The sequence below is a fragment of the Amblyomma maculatum genome, chromosome 1, assembly GCF_055883805.1.
Source record: "Amblyomma maculatum isolate TAMU_Amacu chromosome 1, ASM5588380v1, whole genome shotgun sequence".
NCBI classification, from domain to species: Eukaryota; Metazoa; Arthropoda; class Arachnida; order Ixodida; family Ixodidae; genus Amblyomma; species Amblyomma maculatum.
Window position 1 is genome coordinate 454035648 of NC_139344.1, and position 23421 is coordinate 454059068.

Sequence of the window (23421 nt, forward strand, 5' to 3'; positions counted from 1 at the left end):
GAAGCCCAGTCTTGACTCCAGTCTTAAGCGGCCATGCTAGTGGCCTATTCTTTAGACTCCAGTTAAGTCTGGACTTAGCTAAGACAGTCTTGAGATTGTTTTGTGCAAGCGGGCCCTGGCGTCCTTGTGTCTTAACCAAGACAGCACTAAAGTCGTAATCATACAAGCGACTTTTTCAAGTCAGGACTGAAGCCCAGTCTTGACTCCAGTCTTAAGCGGCCATGCTAGTGGCCTATTCTTTAGATTCCAGTTAAGTCTGGACTTAGCTAAGACAGTCTTAAGATTGTTTTGTGCAAGCGGGCCCTGCTCTCTAACTGAATGCTTTGAGCCCGACTGCTGTATGCTTTTGCGCTCTGAACGCACATTATGCAACATCGTTGTGGGATGTGATAGGTGCAGCTTGAGCTGTCATGTCGGCTCTTTGTTAATGTAGTGATGATGTAACGGTTCAGCAACCGGTACCCATATTCCACATTTACGATCGGCCAAAGTTAGAACATGCATCCGCAGTATGGGCTTCTAATCGAATCAGGCTGATGAACGCAATAGAGTTCATTACGAATCACGCAGCAGGTTTCAACTTATCTACCTCTTCAAGTTACACCAGTATTACTTTCATAAAAAGCGCCCTTTTATAGCCGGACCTTTCTTCGCTATGATAGTGGTTTCGACTGTGTCTTTCCCAAACATGTATCACAATGCCCCTCTAATAAATGGTCGTATTTTTGCTAGCCCTTCTATTATTTCAACCCATTCTGATCACATATTGAAAGTTGGTGTTGAGGTTTCTAGGTGAAAATGTGTCATGATATTTTTATTCCTAAAATAACGTTGACTCGAAGGATCTTTCTCTCTCCATCGCTGCCATATCAGATGTTGAGAACTTCAAGGCAACTGTATTTTCTGCAACTTTCTAAACCCATTATTGTATACCTCTGCGCTGTCCTTTTCTATCACTTGTTTCTGTGGTGACTTCAGATCCGGAGAGTATATGGAATAAATAATCAAGTAACGTTGAAACCACATTCTACCAACATCTCTAGCCTCAACCGGCGTTAACAGCTTCGTACTTCGATAAATGAAACCTATCAAACATTTTCACACGTTGTTCGCTATCTTTCCTCAAGCTAAATGTAAAACATATTTTAGGTTTTCCGAAAGCGATGCTATAGTAGCAGCGTCGGACCCTCCTTCTACCACGTTCGCTGACGTTTCCATGTTGTTAGCTACGCGAACAACTGGGCCCCACTTGTTTTATATAGACAACAACAATGGCATCGATTGGGGCAACAATTTGCTTAAATTTGTGTCTACTTCTCTTCACTGACGAGGTTTGTGTGGCCATAATGTATATTTCTGCTGTTAGCAGCAGACAGACGTCCTGCCTCTTGACCTCAGCAGGAGAGAAAAGAGCGTAGATGCACCAGCCAAAGGGCCTATTCTCTCTGAGAGTGATAGACTACGGTAATAATAACACGAAGGCGTGCATTTCGCATCTTACGTCTCACTCGTGCCGAAAGCGAACGGCTAGAGGCGTAACTTCGAAAAGCATACAAGACGGCCCTAGGTCTTCCCCTGTCCACAGCTACCCATAAGCTGATGGCTCTCCGAATCTCCAATACCGTGAGCGAACTTATCGAGCAACCCTCACCGCCCGGTATGAGGGGCTCTCACTCACACACGCTGGCCGAGCGGTACTGCAGCAAGTTGGGATCTCCCCGCCTAGATCGGCCCCTAGTTACACTGAGCTTACACCGGAATATCGCCTAAATCTCCGCATTCCTCCCATTCCCAAACGGATGCACCCGGAACACCACGCCAAGAGACGGGCCGACCGGGCTCGTCAATTCGAGAAACGCTTCAGCGGACGTCCGGACGCCACGTATACGGACGCCTCTTACCATTCATCGAGGCCAGCGATCGTGGCGGGAGCTCTCGCCCCTCACCGCAGCTGGTACACAGCCTGCAGCATTTTCAATGCAGAAATAGTCACCGCAGCTGAGGAGGTTGCCATTGCGCTAGCGGTAACCGACCCTAATACCAAAGTCGTCATCTCTGACTCTCAACAGGCTGTTCGCAATTACGATGCTGGCCGTTTCTCTTGCCAGGCGTTACACATTCTACGTTCTACAGCACCCTCTTCCACATCTTGCTTACTGCTTTGGGCTCCAGCCCACGAGTCGCTCAGCGGAAACGCCCAGGCGCACACTCTCGCTCGCGATCTCAGCTGTCGAGGCGAGAGTATGATCAGCCACCCTGCTTCCGCGTACACTAATATATCACGCGCTTCTCTACTCACCACTTACACAGACATACTCCAGCACTACCGACTCCAAAGGTGAACATATCCTCCCGCACACCGCGATCTAACAAGACGCGAGGCCGTCCAATGGCGCAAACTACAAACTGGCAGCTTCCCACACCCCCTCTTATACAGCAGGATCTTTCCGGATCAGATAGTCCCCATGTGTAAACACTGCTCAACTCCGGCCGCGCTCATACACATGGTGTGGACTTGTACACATTACAGCACAGACAACTCAAACACCCCAGAGACGTGTGAGTCTCTCCTGTGTACTTCCGAGCCAGCAGACCAACGCTGGCTTATCGAGCGCGCGGTGGAGGCCGCGGCATTCCAAAGGGTCCCCACTGACCTCCTCTAAGTCAGCGCAACCGGTCCTTCGACTGGTCCCCTGTTTTTGGGCATAATAAAAGAGTTCACCGCAACCACCTTCGGCGGCTTTTAATTTCTTCAGCTAACCCATGTCCAACTGTCCGACGTTTTTCGTTAGGTTTGGAACTGAGCGACTTGCCCGCCCGGCAGCCTGTCATCAGTAGTGCTCGCGAGTAAAAGGGAGCATGAATAATTATAATGTCTGTCCCTATGGCGACAACAAATCGACTCGCGTTGCTTAAGAACTTGTTTTCTTACGTTTTTTTCTGTTTTCTTTTAATTGCAGGGTCCTATTCAATGTAATGTACTCGGTTTGAATTCAAAAAAGCAATACTTATACACAGCGGCCACGTTTACGGATAACCTTCAATAGGTTTTCAAAAGAGAAGAGCCGATATGCACGACGCACAATGCCTGCCCTGGCGTCTGCCTAAGCAACCAATCCAGTAATAAATAGTTCTTTAATATCGTCCCTAAAAGAAAAACTGAGAATTTTCATACTGCAGAAATTCTTGCAGACGTAATATTTAAAGCTAACCTCCATCATCTTCAAAACTGCGCAAATAAGAAACAGCAGAGAGACACACAAAAAGCGCTTTGTGTGTGTATATCTGTTGTCCTGTCTAATTCGAACAGTTTTGAAGATGAGCGAATGTCACCAACTAGCCTGCCAGACGACTCTTCTAACGTTCCGTATAGTATAGGCTCATTATTTTAACATACACCTCTTCCCCTTCCATTAAGGAAAATGAACTTAGTAATTTCGAAGAGATCGCGTTATCAACCCACTTACATTAATGCGAATCTCGTCGCATAATAAGCCATACACGTTGGTATTTTAATGGCAGCTGCTATCATTCACTGTGCGTATTATTGCCGCTAAGCTGTGAGCAGGTGGCGGTGCTTACAACGCAGAAACAAAGAGACAAGGCCGAAACTATCGTTGCCTCCGTCGGTTGCTCTTCCTGTATGATACGGTCATGCTGTGTATTCACAAGCGCGTGCCTGTCGGCGTTACGCTGTGCAGTTTAATGGGGTGCTTCGACTCGAAAGTGTACACTAGTGGGAAAGTACGGACCCCAAAGTGGGCTAGACGACGGGAACACGTGCAGTTGAATGGTCAGAGACCCTAACGCATCTCTAAGAGCGCGTACGAAAAGCGCTAAAGGCGCTCCGAATACGCCCACAACGTGTCCAGCATCGATTCGAGGGCCGCGGTTATGCAATCAGTCTTGAAATGTCTTGTTTTACTTACTCATACCCAACATTTTCATATTTGACCTGCTTTCGACGAAGAAGCGTACTTTTATATTAGTTTGTTATGCGACCTTTGAGACAAAAAATCACGTCATTTCCGGCACCAGTCAAGCCGTCACTTTCATTGAGGTGTCCGACTATGACTGCCGTAAATGGGCACTACATTGTTTTTCAGCCTGAAACAACATGAACTCTAGTTTTAAGAAACAAAACGCAACTCCCAATGAGTCCAGTATAGTTGCTTGTTGGGCTGCTTGGCTCATTGTATCTTGTGGAGCACCGCGAATAGAATGCGGAAGGAACGATGGTAGAGGCGGAGTGAAGAGAGCGCTGACTTCCCATTGGATTTCGAAAGTCAACGCTCTCTTCCCTCTCTTTGTCGTCGTCCCATCGATATTCTATTCGTGATTCTACATATAGCGTTCCATTTTCGGCGGACAATACTCAACTCCGTGATGATAAATATGACATTGAAAAGATGGAATATATGCCGTAAAACAGGAATCTGGAATAGCTTCAACCACATGAAAGATCTACACGCGTCAAATATACGAAGAGCACTCTTAGCAGGATAGAGAATAATTTCAACGGCATGGATGACCTTCAACGTTCACTATAGCATCGCGCAGAGCACTAAACCGTTAGGGAGCGCGCAGTGTGCAAAATTGCCATTTCCGTCCTGCACCTATAGAGTTTTATGAAAAATCGGACGTTCCAAGCACACTGGAGTTTATTGCAGAGAACGAAACGCGGCAAAGAACAAAGCACCACACAACTGAGAAGTGCATTAAAACAAATATTCTGATAGCCGAATAATTGACATTTTCACGCTGCCGCTATAAAGGCCATCATTCTGAAATAAAAACCAGCCTTGATTTCCTGTCATGCTGCATGACAAATACGTGGCGCAGGAAACTATGCCTGGATGACCTGTCTCATAAACAGCCGCTGAGCCGAACCACATCTGCTCACAGTGTTTCGTCATCCCCACTGACGTCAAATCTCCTCTTGAAATTATTTCCGTCCTCGCAAAAGTCACAGGTATATTCATAGTTGTCATTGTCACGGTTTTGCCGCTACCCTTTGCCGTGCTTATATTTTAGCTCTCAAAGCCGCTAAATTCAAACGGCATTATTTAGCGCCAGTAAAACACGTACTGTTAAACGCGATTTGAAGGTTATCGCGCGAGCGTCGACCAGCCTAGTATTTCAGATGCCTGGCGGCTGCTATAGAACAATGAAACCACAATTTGGCATTCTTCTTTTCATTGTTCGCTGTTCCATGCTACAACCATCACTGCCGCTATCAGGGAGTGAGTAAACTTTATTAAATGCTTAATTAAGGGTCTTTTATCTTCGCCTCTTTAGCCGAGGCTGACGAGCGGTTGGCGCCCCCAGTCCAGGGCACCACTGGCTTTCGCCAGCTTGCGAGCTCTTGTAACCACGTAGAGCTGAGCTTCCGGGTCAGAGCTGGCCAGCAAATCCTCCCGCTGCCTTTCATTTAGAATTGGAACTGTTTGTATTTGATGTGCACTGCATTCCCACGTTACGTGGTACTGGGTAGGGGTCCTCCCGCACAGTGGGAATTCGTCTTTTAATGTAGTGGGATGCATCGCGTGTAATTAATAGTGCGGACTTGGTTACCTGTTTTCTTCGCGGGTAATAAAGAAAAATAGTGGAAATACGTCATGCGCAGTATTATCACTACCTGTTGGCAAATAAGCAAAAATTAAAAAAATAAAACCTACTCCTCCAGAAGGGAGTGGCGGCTGCTTACGAAACATCAAAGAGAGTGAGGGAAGCTGGCATGATGCCCCTTCAAACCGCGCTATACAAAGGAGACAAGGACGAGACTGGACCTCGGCTCAACAGCGCCAGTTTCGCCCTTCCTTTTACCCAGTGTACAGTACGTTTTTTGTAAGTGCTCAAAAATGCCGCCTGAATCTGAAAAAAAAAAAGAACAGCTAATTTCTTTCAAAACCGCTGATACGAGTTTTTATCACTCTGACGGTTCCTGACGGCGGGGGTGACAAGGTTTGCCTACAGAGATTCGCAGCAGCGATTATTTGAGATTGGCGTGCTCGCTTTTGAAGTCTTATCTAGGATGTTCTTTCTGAACTTTAAGTTGAGCGCAGCCGAGCGGTGCAGCGTTTTTGACAGTGGCCGAGCGCTGTTGCCGTCATTCCCCAAGTAATTCATTTCTTTACGGTCACAGGCCAGCCCAATGAAGAGATCGTTTCAGTGTCGCGCCAGTCTGCACGTCTGTTTTCTATGAAACCGAGAGAAGATAGCGTACCGGGATACAAGGGGGTATCCGTCTGTACAGAAGCCGCTGTCGGCGCTTCGGTGTACGTGGCTCGGCTGCGAAGCGTGTCAATCTTTCCACGTATTATCTTACATCTGCCCTTAGATGCTTGCTATTCGCGGGGGTCAACATGCTCCTACAGTGTGCCATTCCCTTCTTTGCGCGACCGCATGCCTAGTGCCACGCCGGTCAAATACAGCTTAGCTTCTAATGAAAGGTTTTGATTCTTTATGGCATTTAACGTTTTAGAGTCACCAATTTTTATAAGGGAGGCCGCAGTGATGGGGACTGTTTGATTTCGGCGACCTATCTGGGGTGTAATAGTATGGATCGCACAGTATATGGGTGGCGCCTGTACTACATCCTTTGAAACGCAACTGGCCCATCCTGCAGGCTGAACACGACTGTCTCGTATCAGCCGTCGAATTCCCTGGCCACCGTGGCTAGGCTAAAAAGTTCTCACATAATGAATAACATTAGGGTGAAATATATCTAGACAAGATTTGTGGGTCCGCGTAGGGTGTCACACTGTCATTTTAGAGAAAAGAATTGATTGATGAGAAAAAATTGATTGTATGAGGTAGAGAGTCAAAAGTTTGTGTACAATATTTCGTTGACGTGGAGAAATTAGTTACTTGATTAGAGCCAAAGATACAATTGAACATCAAAGTAGCCTCGGACATAGATATAGTGTGTAGATGTCCGAACTGCCACAGACGTTTAAATTGTAAAGAATGCGTGGCGAAAAGGTTCAAAAAAGGGAAAAAGGAAGCAAGTGAGTGAAAACGCGGCAAATGAGTGCAAAAAGTCACAGGAAAGGCCTTAGTCTTATTAAATTTAAGACAAGTCTAAATGCCCTAATGAACTCTTTGGCAATGTTCACCTATGTATTCTGGTGTAACCCCTTGCCTCAATTAATCCTGGCCCGTGTCAGCAACGCCCACCGCACCACAGAAGAACCTCCTGTCTCAGCCTTTCACCTGACTCTCGTCCGCTCGCTGCTACACTGAAATTCGCTATCCCAGTAGTTTCCTCCAAGGTACCACTGGTTATATGAGTTTTGAAATACTTTGCCTGCGTATTTTTTTTCTTCCCTCTATACAGCACCATCTCCGCTCAAATAACACAACCTTTCTAGGGCAGCTAGAATAGCGATGGCTAGAAAAATTTCGTTTCGCCTGCATCCTCAGTTAATATTTGTTTATGATAACTTTCCTGTTTTGAAATCGAAAATCTGTTAATCACAAGGCAAAAAGGCAAAACGGCCGGAGCTGGCTTTATTACATTATGCATTTTAAGCATTCGCGGTACTTAAAACTGCGCCTTTAACGGTGAGAAGCGATAGCATACCTTCACAAGGATGACTGTTTTTGTTCTCACTTTTTCAACTTTTATCTTTCTTTTTTTATTTATTTTATCGAATTTTTTTTATTATTGCCTGCCGGGCGATGACGTCAGCGGTAAGCTCGGGCGCCGCTTCTTGAAGCATGATGCGTCCCAGGACGCATTCAACGGAACGCGCTGTTTAACATTCGATGTAATACCGTAGAAATCCATAATTAAGGGCATGCCACAGTAACGCTTAACAAACATGTACAATATTTGTTCACCTTTTTAATGCTTTAAATGTCTCGTTTCTTTATATATAACACCTATATCTAGCATCAGCAAACATTTACTTTTCATTTGAGCTTTTGAAATATTCCAACCCCTATTTTTCCAATTTTCTCATATTTCATCACCACAATGTCACACTGGGGTGAATTCCTGGTCACGCTGGAATCCCAGGCAATGAAGTAGTGCATCGCCTCGTCAGCGAACTTCAACACCGGGCGCCTGGGATTCGCTGACCTTATTCACTCATCTGGGACGCTACCGTTCACTACAAAAAGAAATCAGCATTCACTATGACAACATTACGCAAACTCTCCGTACACTTCACCTTTCTGATAAATATTCCCTCACTACCATGAAAATACGCATTCTTCCGCGCATACACTTGAATACGCTCCTTACTCCTTCCCGATCGTTTCTACTCCGCATCAGACACATTTTCCTTCATGCCCGAATTGTCCTGAAAACTGTGCAAACTTAGAACACTGCACGTTTTCCTGCCCATTGCAATTCAGTCACCTCATTTTCCACACCTCCTTCGCCAACGTGGCGGGCTTGTTGGTTAGCCTGTGACCAGCTGAAAGACCAGTTGGCCTTTGTGACCCTGACCCAGGACATTCTCGACGCCTAATAGTGCGTTACATTAAAGTCGTTTCCTCCTCCTCTCACATCTTCAATTATTTCTGGTAATTATATGATCAATTAACGCTAGTATCATCAAGCATTTCATATTCATTATGAGCATTTTGACACCTTTGAACCCTCTTTTTCAATTGTTCATTTTTTTTTCAATGATGTCAATATTTAATTTACCAATTACACAATTGAAGCATGTGGGTTTTGTTAGAGGTACTGGAGATCAAGGAGCTGCGGCGGGAACAGTCCGTGTACAGACAGGTCAAGCACACACAGCGTTTGCGATGCCACTCAAGAAAGCGCTCAGAATCCTCTTCGTCACCTTAAGTTCTTCTCCATCGCAACATACTCTTTTTTTAATTGGCATCATTAAGCGCTGGATCTTCATTCTGGCATTCTGACACCATTAATCCTCTTTTGCCATTTTTTATTTTTTTGATTCACCATTTCTCTGATCAATTAAAATTATTGCCTTACCTCGTCATTGCCTATGACACACCAATTCATCATGAGTCACTAGACAACAAATTACCGTGATACGATTTTTTTTTTTACGCTGCCCCCCATTATACCTGACACGCAGCGCCAACTACTACAACTGCAGCTTCCACTATTAAGACGCTGACAGATTTTCGGACGAACGAGCTGTATAAGCTATTCGGGGAAAATTCGCAAGAGATAAAGCTCTATGGGCTCACACTACCATAAAGGACCAACCTGAAATATTGAAGTGATGCGAAGCCTGTAAAGCACGGGCACAAATACATGCGTAGCGACCGGAATAAACAGCAGTGGCGTCAGGTAGGACCAGGCCATGTGCCAGCCATAAGCGTAGTAGTGCGCCGGATAGCCAACGAGTCCCGTCGAAGAAAATAGAGAAGCCACTGATGACGCTGCCAAAGGGAGCGTCTTCATCATTCGATTTCCAAGGAACACTTCCGCCGGCGTTTCAGTGCTTCCGGGGACGAGGTTTCTCTTCCGGAAGGAGAAGTAGAGGCCGAGAGCAAGGTTCCCCATCACCAGAACCGCGAACAGGATGTACTCCAGGAGTCGCAACATTTACGGTGGTGGTCGTGTCCTGGTCGCAATTCAAACTTTTCTGACCACTTTTCCCTCTTCAGAGCGCTGTTTAGATAAAAAGGGACACATTTCATGTGTCTGAACTAACCACTCCTAGATTATATTTTTATTTCTTAGGTTTGAAGCTTTGATTTTGGCTATCAGATTTAGGATCCGATGATATGAAGGTTTGGTACTACACTCGACTAAACATTGAGCAATTGAACCTCAAATACTGTAATGACGCGTTATCTGTGATACGTGCTCCTTGTCTAATCTAAAAAAATCTTTTGCAACCTCATCTTTCTAATTCACCGCATGAAAAAGCACTGAACAAGGACAGAGGAGGCGAGCCTCAGTTCGCAAGGCTCGACTTGTGAACTGAGGCTTCCCTCCTTAATCCTTGTTCAGTACCTCTTTCATACCGTGTAACATCTTCTCTCACTCGTTCTACGATTATTCTATCATTATTCACCTCATGCATGGAGGTAAAAATTATTTGCTTCTGTAAGATGCTGCACTAAGTCTAGCGTAAACTGATATTCACATTCTCGGACAAAATAATGCGATTTGGACTAGTGTGGGGCATCAGCAGTATTTATCTGAATGGTTCTGCGTGCAAAGATTATGTTGGTTTGGTTGAGAATATGTTATTCTTGCGATTCTTACCTCTACAGCACGGCGCCGGATTCGTGTTGCATTTGACTTGCATACCCAACCACTCTTTCTGAAAATCGTTTCAGCGCAGATTGCTCCTGTGCCTGTGTCACACTTCTGAATCGGTTATGCCTGTACTGTACCCTCTCCTGCTTTTTATTCCCTTTCACTTGCTTCTTTCTTTTTATAGGCTCAAAAGAACATACAACTGTTCTCTGCGCTACAGCGATAAACCAGGCCAGCACACAGCTGTTTAAAACCAACTTCGCAGTACTCTTTTCAAAGAAAGGGCGGCGTTTACGTTGGTGACGTAGTCAGCTGTGCCTACGTCGTGTCAGTGACATAGGGGCCAAAAAACGAAGGTAGGCATACCACATGGCGGAGTGCGGCACATCCGCAATGTCACATCCAGCAGTAGAGCTGCGTGTGAAAGTAAAAAAAAAAAATGAACTTTTTGGCTTGGAAACTAAACACTTGTTGTCACCTGTTTGAGAGGCCAAGCGCTTCTATCTCAGTTCCACCAATTTTGCCCTTCTCGAAAGTTGAAACGCTTAGTTAGAGTTTCCTGGAAAATTTTTCTCAATAAAATGAAAAGAGACAAACTCATAAACGAAAGGAAAAATTATAGACTTCAAAGTCTGAAGACCACCTTACGTAAGTCTAATGCAGCTCTTATTCGTAAAAAGCAGGAGTGAAGGAAGTGGACGGTAGGTACGACAGTTAATATTCCTGAAATGCTATTTTGCCCACAAACAAAATTCACAACTATATGCTTCTCTGTAAATATCACCATGCAATATAATATTGTCTGAGGTATAAGACATGATGACAATCAAGTGGGGCTGTCATGAATAAAGTTACAGTTGCACTGAGTGAAAACTTGGGCGTCAGCTCAGAAACAGAACCTTAGAAGAGTCTGCAACATCAGCAGCAGTTTTACAGCGTTAACATGATACTGCTTGTGTCAAACTTTACCTACCCTAAAGGTTCTTTTATCAAATTATTATAAGAGAACAGGTTAAGCGTTCAGGGTCCACCGTTACACACACACACACAGAGAACGGCAAATACTTAGCAAAGCCAAACTGAACCAAAATCTGGCTAGCAACGCGGTCGCAAGCTCGAAGGTGATGCACAAAAATTTTGACGTTTCGGTACGGCGTTACATAGAGAAGCCTATAGATAAATTACATATGTCATATATAAGAGAATGAACTGCACCCACCCTAGTAGCCCACATTTGGCCCCGACGTGTCTGCCCCGACTGGCAGCGCGGACGTTGCTACGAGCCGCGTGGCCAAGCTTCGGAGTGAGCTTAAGGTGTGGAATCGTGTTATCGATGCACTGTGTATAAGACAACATCAATGCAGCTAAGACAGAGCTATCATTTTGCAACACCTTTGGAAGACAAAAATGGACCACCGCTACGCGTAACTTCGCGCGTAAATGCGACCGCAGAGTGCCGTTCCGGAAGAGCACCTTGCAGAGGTGCGCTCGCATTTGGATACCTTGATCGGCCGGCGACCGGCGAAATTAACGTTCAGCACACCACGTAACTTTGCCAAATTTTCCGCCAGCTTTACAATGGGTTGACCTAGTAATAGATTGTAGCCAATATTTCGGAATGGCCAACCTGAAGATAATTATTCTCATCTGCATTTACAAATCAGCGAGCGAAACAATAATGCGGGAAAAAGATTTAGCCGTACAGGTAAACAAGAGGTACTGTTATTGTACCTGCAGTGTAATATAACTGAAAAAGGAACTAGAGGGAAAATTTCCATTGTATAGTGAAGGGGTGATACACCACCTGCCTGAATTCGGAAGGACTAGACTCAGTAACATCCACCACTCCTATGTTGACAAAGCTCATTTTATTCTCTTATGGCTAAATATACTTGAGTAGGCGCTTGCTTTTGCATCGGGAACACTGTATGCTACATTAGTTAAATAAAGGGCTTGATAGCTTTAAAAGTCTTAGAAATCTGTCACGCAAGGATAGAATTTCAGGATATAATTTCAAGACCGAGATAAGAAAATGGTAACTGGTTGCTTTACTGCAAAATCTGATTCAGTCTAAATAATTCTTCCCCTTGACTCTTGAGTAAAAACAGTGTTAAAATAGAATTCACTGCGCCGCCGCTTTGATTAATCGAAACACAGGTACAGCTTTGTCGCAGCAAGAATTACAATGATGACTCCCTATTGACATGGGTAATCTCCAAAATTCTTGGCGTTACCTTGTTATGCGTCAAAGTGGTTGTAGCTATAATTTTGTTTTTTGATGTGCAAAAGAAAACAAAGTACTTTGCAAGACTGGCCATAAATGTTTCGCATAATATCATGCAGTTTGAGCAGGAGTTGTCATTACGACATAGGCGCCGTGCAAAGCAGTAGTCGCACCACATGATGGCTGAAGTGCTGAGGACATGCGAAGACGCCAACATTGGCGTTTTGCTTTTCGCCTCCATCCAAAAAAGCGGCAGCCGATCCCGGGATTCGATCCCGCATCCTTGGGAACAGTACTCGACAGCCCTAACTACTCTGTGTCGGTTCAGATCATGAAGTAGTATTTGAATGGGTATGCGAAAGCTACAGTTAGGGGCGAGACAAATGAATAAAATTACTGGCTCGGAGCCGCGCTATATATAACTAATGTTTTGCGAAGTTTTGGTAAACTGTCTTTCACTTGCAATTTAGCAGTCTTTAATACCTTGCACGCTTTATTATGAGCGGAAGTTGCCTATGACAGACGCTTACATCCATGTATTATTAAAAAATTGGAAAAAATATTAAGAATTATTATTCAGGTTTTGTTTGTTACGTCACTAAATGTGTTGATTCTACTCGCCAGGGCAAACAGCACAAACAGCTGCCCCAAAAGTAATACGTAGTCACGAGCTGTGGCCAAACTGGAAAAACTGCATGCCAGCTCGCTCTATCAGCAATTGCGCGGCAAAGAGCCGAAACATCCGGCTGACCCATTTCGATAACTTGATACTCGCGTTATCGCCGCCACGAGAGAAGCTGCTGTGCTTCCATCAGTGCTAGCCAGGGGCACTTTCAATACATCATGCAAGATTTTGTTGTTTGTCTGCGCCGTGTAGAAAGTCAGAGTTTGGCAGCTTGAGTTTTTTGCTTTTTCAGCAATGCCACTATTTTCAGCCTGCGTGACCGCCACGGTTCGCTCTTTGCTTCGCGGCGACTTTGTGACAATGAAAACAGAGCAAACTGCGAAGGACGTAGAAAGGGAAGACGAGGGACAAAAAAAAAAAAGGCACAGGCGCTGGATCCAACAAGTGATCGTCTTCCGCTGATCGTCTTCCCTTTCTACGACCGTCGTGAAGTTCGCGCTGTTTTAATTGAGATGAGCAACAAACTATCTCGTGATGTGTTCTGCGAGTTTGTGCACGAGCTGCGAACGCTCGTCCATCGTTTTGACAAGTTCGGTCAAGTTCTTCTTGGCTCAAGGAAGCACATTAAAAAGAAGAATAGCCTGCATGTATTGCCTTCGTTGTGATCATTATAGACAGGTGCTCTACGGAATAGCAAGTGAGCTAATTAAGGATGATTTCCCTGGGAGAAAAATTACTTCCTTACATCGGAGGAAAAAAAGACAAACAGAAAACATGGTTGACTCACATTTAGCCGCCTACGATTGGCTATATTTTGCTAACGTACAAGGCGAAAAGGCCAACAGGATGGAAACGATTAAAAGAAAAAAACTTCCAAGGGCATTTTTATGCAAACTCAAAGTTTAATAACGAGTGAAACTCCCGCTCACGTTAATGACATGGGTCACAAGCCGAGGAAGGAACTAGAGTAAACGTATCCGAATTGCTCTTCGGATACGTTTACTGTTACGTTTACTCTCTGTTGACAGCCTCCCAGAGGTCGTCAGGGCCTGTGCTGTGATTTACTCTTCAAAGTTCCCCAAACGTTCTCAGCGATGCTCCTATCGGCGCCTTTTGGACTCTACTCCAATAGCTGCACAGCCCGTTCTTATAGCAAGGCTTTCACAACTCACGCAGATGGACGGGGATATAGTCTTGCTGCAGGAAGACGACTCCATCTTTAAGTGTCCCGTCCAGCGCGTACGGGATGAGATAGTTGTCAAGGACGTCGCCGTATCTGGCTCCGTTAAACTTTGATGGCAGTCTTATAAAAGGTTCGAGGCCTTCTGCACCCACAGCTCCCCAGAAGTTCACGGCCTAACGACCACTGCTGATTACTTGCGTCGTGATTTCGGGCAGGTACCTATGTGCGAAAGAATAATGCCTTCATCAGCTCCTATGTTTTGCATGATAAAGAAATACGAATTTAACTCAAAACCATAATGTCAGGTCACAGAGAAAGATAAAAGCACTTTTCTGCTTGCAGAACTTAATTGCTGCACGAGGACTAGCGAGGAAAAATTGTTTCATTTCTCAACTTTTACTTGCCCATGGCTTACGGGGCTTTAGAACGCTGTGCTCTTCGATTCACTCAAATCAATATTATTTGGACATACCTGCAATTGCATGGACACCAAAAGCGCCGCTGCTCTTCCCATTTTGATTTGAAAGTTGATTCATCTGTAAGGATGACTTGTTGCCAATCGTCCACAGTCCACTGCTCGTGGGTGCGAGCAAATTCGAGTAGCTGTGCCTTCTGTTTTACCGTCAAATACAGCTTCTGCGCCGCCACACATTCACTTAATTCGGCTTCCTGAAGACTTCCGAATGGTGCTCAGACTAGGCCGAAGGCATCTCGAATTATTTCAGCGCTCTGAGAGGGATCCGCAATGACTGCAGCGACGATCAATTCGTCAGCCTCTGCCGAAGTGCATCGCTCGCGACCTGGACGTGGAGCATCGCTAAGGCGACCGCCTTCATCCCTGTAAGCTTGTAATAAACGATTCACTGCAGTCATCGACCTTCCAGTCCTGCTGCATATTTCTCGCTGCGGTACATCCTGCGCGCATAGAAGAACAATTTTGCGTCTAACACCCAGTAGAACTCGGGGCGGCATTTTTCGTCGAATGGGAATTTTCACAACGTTCGTTTATAAATACGTGCGTGTGGGCATGTGTTGCAAAAGGCGTCTAGCCTTTTTCTCATTGATTATCATTGTGACAGCATGCACGAAGCCAACTACTGTGACGTGCTACAGTTTGCATAAAATTGCACCTTTAGAGGCTGTTTTTTTTATATCTGTTTCCTTTCTGCTACCTATTTCTACCTTTATATGTTCTGTTGAAGAAATTGGTCTTGGATTGTTAGCCCAGTTGCTATGCCGTTCAGCACCTATTTTTATCAAAGACATATCTCATGCATGTTATTGCCTAGAGTGAAGCAAAATTTTCACCCCACTTGCCAAAGCGTTGCACGGGCATTTATACTCGTCAGCGCTCAAACTCCCTGCCAAGTGAAGCGCGAACTTCGGCTGTTACACTGAAAAAGATCGTGCCGTTTCCGACGAAATACAAAACGCACGGTGCCGATGGCAAACATTTCTGCAGGGCCCGGACGAACAACAAGCGATGAATTAATGGAATATAGGTGTGTCCCCTTTTAAACGGGGTAGTAGCTGTTGCTTTCATGCTCATTTTCTCTCCCTATATCTTAATTATTGTTTTAGATTGGTTAACTATATCATCATTTTATTTATTGAATTTTTGTTTTTACATTACTAACATTATGTAATTTTTCTGCTTTTAGGCCAGCAATCTTCAAATCGTTTTTTGCTAGCTTCGACCACAGGTTCATTCACCCGCTTAGGAGAGTCAAGAGAGGTCAAGCCATCAGGTATTGAAAGCGCCGGTGAGACCAGCCGAGCAGAGCTGCGCTTCATCACCCACTGGCTATTTCCAGCTATAGCACGAGAGAAAAGGAGCGGGGGCGAGAGGTAGGAGCTGTGTGTCGATGCAGTACGTAAGTTCTCTCAGAATCGATTCAACGTCATGGCAATGCTTAATTTTACACATGACCGTAATAGTTCAGTGCTACGTACTACCAAGATACTTTGTTGGGCGAGTTGGTACTTATTCATTATTAATATAAACAGCGCGAACACGAAGACAAGGGACAAGGAACAAGAAAGTCACAGTACAATCGCTGACTCACAAGCAAAGAGGTGTCTTTTTTAAGTGATTTTTTAAAGTAATTTTTTATGCAGCAGGTGAACCCAGGGGTTGTTTCACGTGACTGTTTCGTTTTCTTCTTGTTTGTTTTTTTCTCGGCTTTGGATTAAAGGTCTTAGGCTTAGTTGTGAGTCAGCGCTTGTACTGTGGCTTTCTTGTTTCTTGTCCCTTGTCTTCGTGTTCGCGCTGTTTATATTAATAATGCTACGTACTACAGCTTGTGAATTAAGCGTGAGCGAGGTCAAGAGAGGAATATAACCGGGGCCGATAACCTCGTTCATTCTTGTATCGACAAATAGACGGTGGCGTCAGCCGCCGAAGCATACTTGCGCATACCACCGCTAGGCGGCTTTAAGCGGCGGCCCTGTATGTGATGATCTCATACAAACCATGAAACAGAAGTACTTCTGCGCCATGTATGGTAAGATGGAGTCCAAAGACACTCCGCCCGCACATCGACACGGACCTCTTCCCTCCCTCTAATGGGCAGCCAAATGAAGAACTAGATGCGGATTTCACCTTCAAATAAATACATGTCGCCTTCCTAGCCATGCGCAGAGGCACAGCTCCTGGGAAAGACAAAATCACGGTGGGACTCCTCGACAATCTCCACGACGCAGCCCTCACCCAGCTCACGAATTACATTAACAGCTGTTTGCGCACGGGCCGGCTGCCAGACGAGTGGAAAACTGCCGAGGTGCACTTCATTCCCAAACCGGGCAAACCCATAAATATTACCAATCTTCGGCCCATCTCTCTCACCTCCTGCGTAGGGAACGACATGGAGAAGGCGGTATACATAAGGCTCACACGATTCCTTGAAAAAAACATGACTTGTGCCCACATGCCATGTTCGTATTCTGGCCCGGCCTAGCCACCCAAAATATACTTCTCCAGCTGAAGGAAGAAGTCATAACCCCCCCTAACAAGTCTTTCTTCGAGACAATTCTCTGGTCTCGACCTCAAGAGGGCGTTTGATAACGTAAATCACCACTCTATTTTGGAAACTATGAGCGACGTCAATTGCGGCATCAAGACCCTATTAACATGTAAAAGATTTCCTTCAAGGTCGTACCGTCTATGCCGACGTCGGTCTCGTAAAACTCAGCAAAATACAGCTAGGCGCACGCGGCACGCGACAGGGTGCTGTTCTATCACCCTTACTTTTTAATATTGCTTTAATCAAACTCCCAGCCAAGCTAAATCAGGTATCGCATCTGCGGTACGCCTTCTACGCGGATTACATCACTATTTGGAGCACGGCCTATTCTACCGCGGAAATCGAGGACTGCCTTCAAGAGGCCGTAACCATCGTGCAAGCCTACGCCGCTAACTGCGGGCTTACTTGCTCCCCCGAAACGTCGGAGCTGCTGGTACTTCACAGCTCCCGCCAACGAAGACCCACGGTTGAAGTTAACCTCAATGGAGACCCAATACCACAGAAGGACACCATCAGTGTTCTACGCCTTTACATCAACGACAAGGGCAGAAATGTGTACGCCCTCACTCGGCTTAAAAACACCAGCCTGCAGGTGGCGCGTATGATAGCCAGGGTCACTACCAAAAACAACGGAATGCGCGAACAAGACACCTTGCGCCTGGTTCAAGCATTTGTCATTAACAAAATTGTGTATTCGACACCGTATTCGCAACGTCAAGACGGGAGACTATAAGCAAATTGACGTCATTATACGAAACGCAGTTAATAAGATGCTGGGCCTGCCCCAAAGCACTTCCACAGAGTGCCTTTTGCAATTAGGGGGGCACAATACAACCGGAGCAATCCTTGCCACCCAACAGGCCCTCCAGATTATTCGCTAGCAGCAACCCGCACGGGGCAGGCCGTTCTTATGGACCTTAACCTGACTAAACCACAAGGTCTCGTACAAAAACAGGCTATACCGCCCGGGTTGTCAAAGTCCATCATAGCCAATCCCCTACCCCGCAATATGCATCCTCTGTGCCACCAAGGGCGCCGGAAGGCGCGGGCCAAATACGACCAGGAAAAGTACGAGACAGACACTGAATCTTGCTACGTAGACGCAGCAAAGTCACAAGCGGCGTACACGATAGCGGTTGTGATTCACCAACAACAACTGATTGATGCCCTCACCATCTGCGATGACAATATATAAATGGCGGAGGAGATGGTCATTGCTTTAGCCGCCACGCATACCACCTGCGTCTATATAATCACAGATTCTATGGCTACCTACCACCACTACATCAAAGGTATAATATGTCCCCAGGCTGCCAGGATATTGAAAACTCATGGACACCTTGAACAAGACATGTTCCGTCTGGACACCGGGACATCAAGGCGTGGAAGGGAACGAGTGCACCCATGCCCCTTCCCGAGCTTTCCTCTCCCGGGACTCGACCACTTAATCCTCCACAACCGTGTCCTATACAGGCCCTCTGGCAATGTATGCCCTCTCACAGAAAATATCCACCCCAGCCAAGGGGCTCTCCAAAGCAGAAGTTAGATGGCGACGCTTAAAGAGAGGTACATACAACACACCAACTCGTTCAAGCATGATACACCCCGGGTTTTGCAACCCCAAATGTAAATATTGCAGGGAGAAGGCAGGCCTGTCCCACATGGTGTAGACCTGCCAAACAATCCTCCAGATGACCCAAATGCAGTGCCAACAATTGAGGGGTAGAAGGCTGCCCTATCCAGCTCTGGACTAGATACCCAACGGGCCCTCATAACACGTGCGCGGATAGCAGCGGCAGCCGCTGGAGTCCCGGAGCCGCTGGAGTCCCGGACTAGGCACCCCACCTACACATACCCCTCCCTAATCTCTATACTCAATAAAATTTTTCAGATACGTGCATGGGTGGTTTATTCTTTCGCGCGTGTCCTAACAAAAATTGGGAGAAATAGTATGCGCCCTCTCTCTCATTCACAGTTTGTATTGCTTTCTTATAGAGAAACCTTAATTACGCATTCAGTGGGAGACATGCTCCGAAAACTTACACTCGCATATTTGCATACGTCGAGAGAGTTGTGCATAGCATTCTCCATCTTCTGCCTAAAATTAGATGTAAAAGTAAACGTAGCTTCAATTTCAGCTAGCTTTTATTTAAAGATTCAAGGCTCAAAAATTTTTAACCTAATGTACGCTTGTGAAAGCCTATATTGGCACTGCATCTGAGCAAAATTCGATTTTATTACCGATGTATGCCATAAGCCCAGCAAACCTAATAATACTCCACTATAGAGGCTTTGAACTATAGCAATGAAACTAACGCTAAGCTCCACAGAATTGTATCAGCAGCAATTTTTAAATAGCAAAAACGTTTAAAATATTTCTAAACACGCTTGCCCTGTTGCGGTAGTTTAGGGGTTAAGGCGCTCGACTGCTGAAACCAAAGACGCAGCATCGAATCCCGCTCGCACCGCCATCTTTTTGATGGAGGCGAAAAGAAAGGCACCCTTGTGTTGGGACATGTCAGTGCATACCAAAGAACGCGAGGTGGTCGACGCGGTCCCTATGTGGCCTGAGTCGCTTTGGTACGTTAAACCACAAATTCTTGCGTAGGAAACGTAGAAATGAAAAAGCGTATTCAGAATACAGCTTTCTGAATTAGTATTTTTTTTTTCGAAACATTTGATAGTTGCACAGCGCAACGAAATTTGAACGTTTACCTCGCGAAGGTGCAAGAACTCACCGACGCGTATTTCCATTCAATGACAACTGCAGCAACGGAAGTGCCGGGTGAAATCACAAAAAAATAAAACACAACAAAAAGAAAGTCCTTTAAGCTATATGTTGTTTTTTAGTATACATTGCAGTGCATAAACTAAAATACATACACAATAAAGCAGTTTGCTGGATTAAGACTGCTTGCAGTAATCCTCTGATTATGTCATTTGCATCCCTCGCGCCATCTTTAGTACGTTGAATGAAAACGAATAAAATCGCATTTAAAGAGTGCACTTCCCGTCGCTTCTGTGGCGCAAGGGATTAACACCACATACCTGATTGTAAGAGATGTGTTTAATTTTTGTAGGTACATTTTTTTATTTCTTTTAATTAAAACATTAAATAAATTACGACCATATTTGCCGGGTTATGTTCGCCTTTAGGTTGAATAATACCATGTTTCTGTTCTGAACAGCAGCAAAACCAGCCGCGAACTCAGCCAGAATGTGACGGTATAACAACGGTTACACTATACAATTACTTTAACGTAGTCAATTGCTGTCTTCAGGGAGTGTATGTTACCTTTAGGTTGCGTTCAAGCCCAGCTCTAAGCAACAATCGCCTTTTAAAATGCTTTAAGTTCCTTTTTACGGCTTTACGCCGCGGCGATTTTTCAAATTAACTTAGCCTCGAAAAGATGGCGCGATGGACGCCAGCGATGTATTAAGTTCATTACAGAAAGTAATTATAGTCCATAAAACGATTTTATTAATATTGCATTTCAGTTTCCGTACTGCGCTTCACGCTCGATAAAAAACGTAAGGTCGTGTTTTATTTTTGAGTGACGCACCCGGCACTTCCGTTGCTGCAGTTTTCGGGGAACGGCAATACGCCTCACCGACCGGTATATCCTATTCCGCACTGTTTCTTCTCATTCACCCTGGTATAATGCACACATTAAACGAGTAAGCAACAGGTGAAAAAAAAAAAACGAATATTTCGTTTCGCCAAAGAGCGTTCCTATGATGAGCGATAGACCGCTTATAGGGCTGCTAATTCCGCTTATATATCTGCACTAAATGCCACGAGAACCAACTTCTTCCAAACTACATTACGTCGATGATTACTAAAAGCCCCAAACAATTCTGGCGTGTTGTGTGCCCTAACGACATAGATATAGCAAAGTTACACCGGTTTAGCTTTGTCCTCTCAGACTTTCCCTGAGGCATCAAATCGAAGTTTCTGCAGTAACTTTGTCATTTAAGCTAACCCAACGTATACAGCCATGCAATGTCGTGAATACTATGAACTCAGCAATTTCGAAGCTATAGGCATTGCACAGATAATCGGCTCTGAATATGTCATCTGTCCGGAAATTGACCAATTGTACATAAAATTTCTGAAAAACACCAAAACTGTATTCCTGTCTACTTTCTCAGATTTTACAACAAACACTAGACGACAGTGCCCTCCCTTCAGAATGGAAGATAGGCAAGCTGATTTCAGTCACAAGCCGAGCCAGTCCACAAATCAAGCCGCAAATGAACCCAGCAATCATCGTCCTATCATTAACTAGAAATCCTTGCAAAATAATAGCACACGCCCTTTACACATGCATTGACAAATTTCTTGAAACTTACTCCTTTTTTACACATGCGCAACATGTCTTCCGCAAGAACCTTTTTTGCTTAACACAATGCGTCATTCACCGATAAGCTTGGTCTCATCCTTGACCGTCGATCTAGAGCAGATTGCGTTTTCCTTGATCTTTGCCTTTGAAAAGGGGTCATGCATAAGCTCCTTCTTTTTAAACTAACTAAATTAAGCCTAGAGAGACAGAGACAAATATTTATTATGAGCAGGCGTGAAATATTCAGCCCAAGGTGGGCAGCCTCCTCAGTCAAGGAAGCCGTAGACCCGAGCCATCTCCCGAATCCGGCTGACCAGACTACGCTGATCCTCCAGGCTGGGGCTTGACAGCTGAGTCTCCCACTGCTCTTAGGTTGTGGCCATGGTGGTTATAGTGCCATTTCATCCCTTGCATCCCCACACCATATGTTGTAGGGTGTTAGGTACGTTGCAAAATGCGCATTCATATCTGTAGGTGGTGAGCGAGAGTCTGTGTAGTAAGGTGCCGTGGACGTGGCTTTTGGTTTGAATTTTTCGGAGGGTGACTGCTTCTTCTCTGGTTAGTTTCTTGTGGGGTAGGGTATATTTTCTTCTTTCAAGTCTGTAATACAGGAGGATGCCAGTATACTTCTTGGGTACCTCCTGTGTTCTCCGAAATCCCTCTAGAAGTGGTGCCCGGTTAGCATATCCTCGGGCTGAGGCGTTGGCGGCCTCGTTTCCTTCCAAATGAGTGTGTCCTGGAGTCCATATGATGTAGGTGTCTCGAAGGTGATAAGTTGTGTTTCAACGGAGGATTTGAAGTGCTATGCTGGAAATTCTTCCCTTTTGGTAGTTTCTGCATGCAGACTGTGATTCAGTGAGAATGACGACGTGTTCTTTGCTCGTCGAGACCGCCAATGCAATTGTGGCTTCTTCGGCTACGTCCTTGTCGTTTGTTGGAATAGTTGCAGAGGTCTTTTCTGTAAATGTGGAATCCATGACGCTAATGGAGTGGGCTTGTCTTCCTGGGTATTTTTCTGCATCAGTGTATCTCGTTTCCGGATTTCTTCCGTGCGCTTTACTCAGGGCCCGAACTCTTGCCAGGCGCCGGCCTTTGTTGTATGTAGGATGCAAATTCGCGGGATGGTGGCTACGGTGACGTATGAACAGATTTCGTCCGGAAGGCGCTGCTTAGTGTTTTTCTTTTTTTTTTTGTTCTAAACCTTCTCTGTATCCCAGTTTCTTTAGGGTTGCCCATCCAGTTTTTGTTAGTTTTTAGCGTTCCATTTGATTTACTTTGTGTGTCTCGGCAAGCTCCTCCCATGTGTTATGAAGGCATAGGTGGAGGAGGCGTTGCGTAGATGCACGTTCGGATATACCGATTGTGATTTTGGTGGCTTTACGGATGACAGTGTTCAGTTTTTTTCACTTCTGCTTTCTTTAGATCTAAATATGGTGTTCCGTATGTTACGCGGCTTATGATGAGAGCCTGGATGATGCGGATGGTATTTTGTTCATTCATACGTGTCTTCTGCTGGCCACATGGCGGACCAGGTGCGCCACTTAAGTAACAGTAGCCTGAAGTCTTCGGAGTGTTGCAGACCCTGATCCATCTTTCGGGATGTTTAGACCAAGATGCGAAGAGAGTCGGCTTGAGAGATAGGGGTTCCGTCAAGAAAGATTTCCGGTTCAGGAATGTCATCTTTTGGTGGTCTTCCTCAAGTTCTGGCGTTACGAACCAGGCGTGCATATTTCTCTAGTGCGCAGATGAGTCCGCAAGTTTTTAAGTAGTTTATTCGTGCAGTCGACGGCTTCCTGAAGGGCGTCTTGCTGCTGTC

At 45.3% G+C, this 23421-nt stretch overlaps 1 protein-coding gene across 1 annotated transcript in view; it reads right to left on the reverse strand.

Moving 5' to 3' along the window:
- LOC146209684 (sodium-coupled monocarboxylate transporter 2-like) overlaps positions 1-9555 on the reverse strand; it is a 110237-nt gene extending 100682 nt beyond the window's left edge. The window contains exon 1 of the mRNA XM_084580926.1: positions 9203-9555. Coding sequence (XP_084437052.1) covers positions 9203-9544 — 342 coding nt within the window. The 5' untranslated portion in view covers positions 9545-9555. The remainder of the gene's footprint in view (positions 1-9202) is intronic.
- Positions 9556-23421: the final 13866 nt, after the last annotated feature.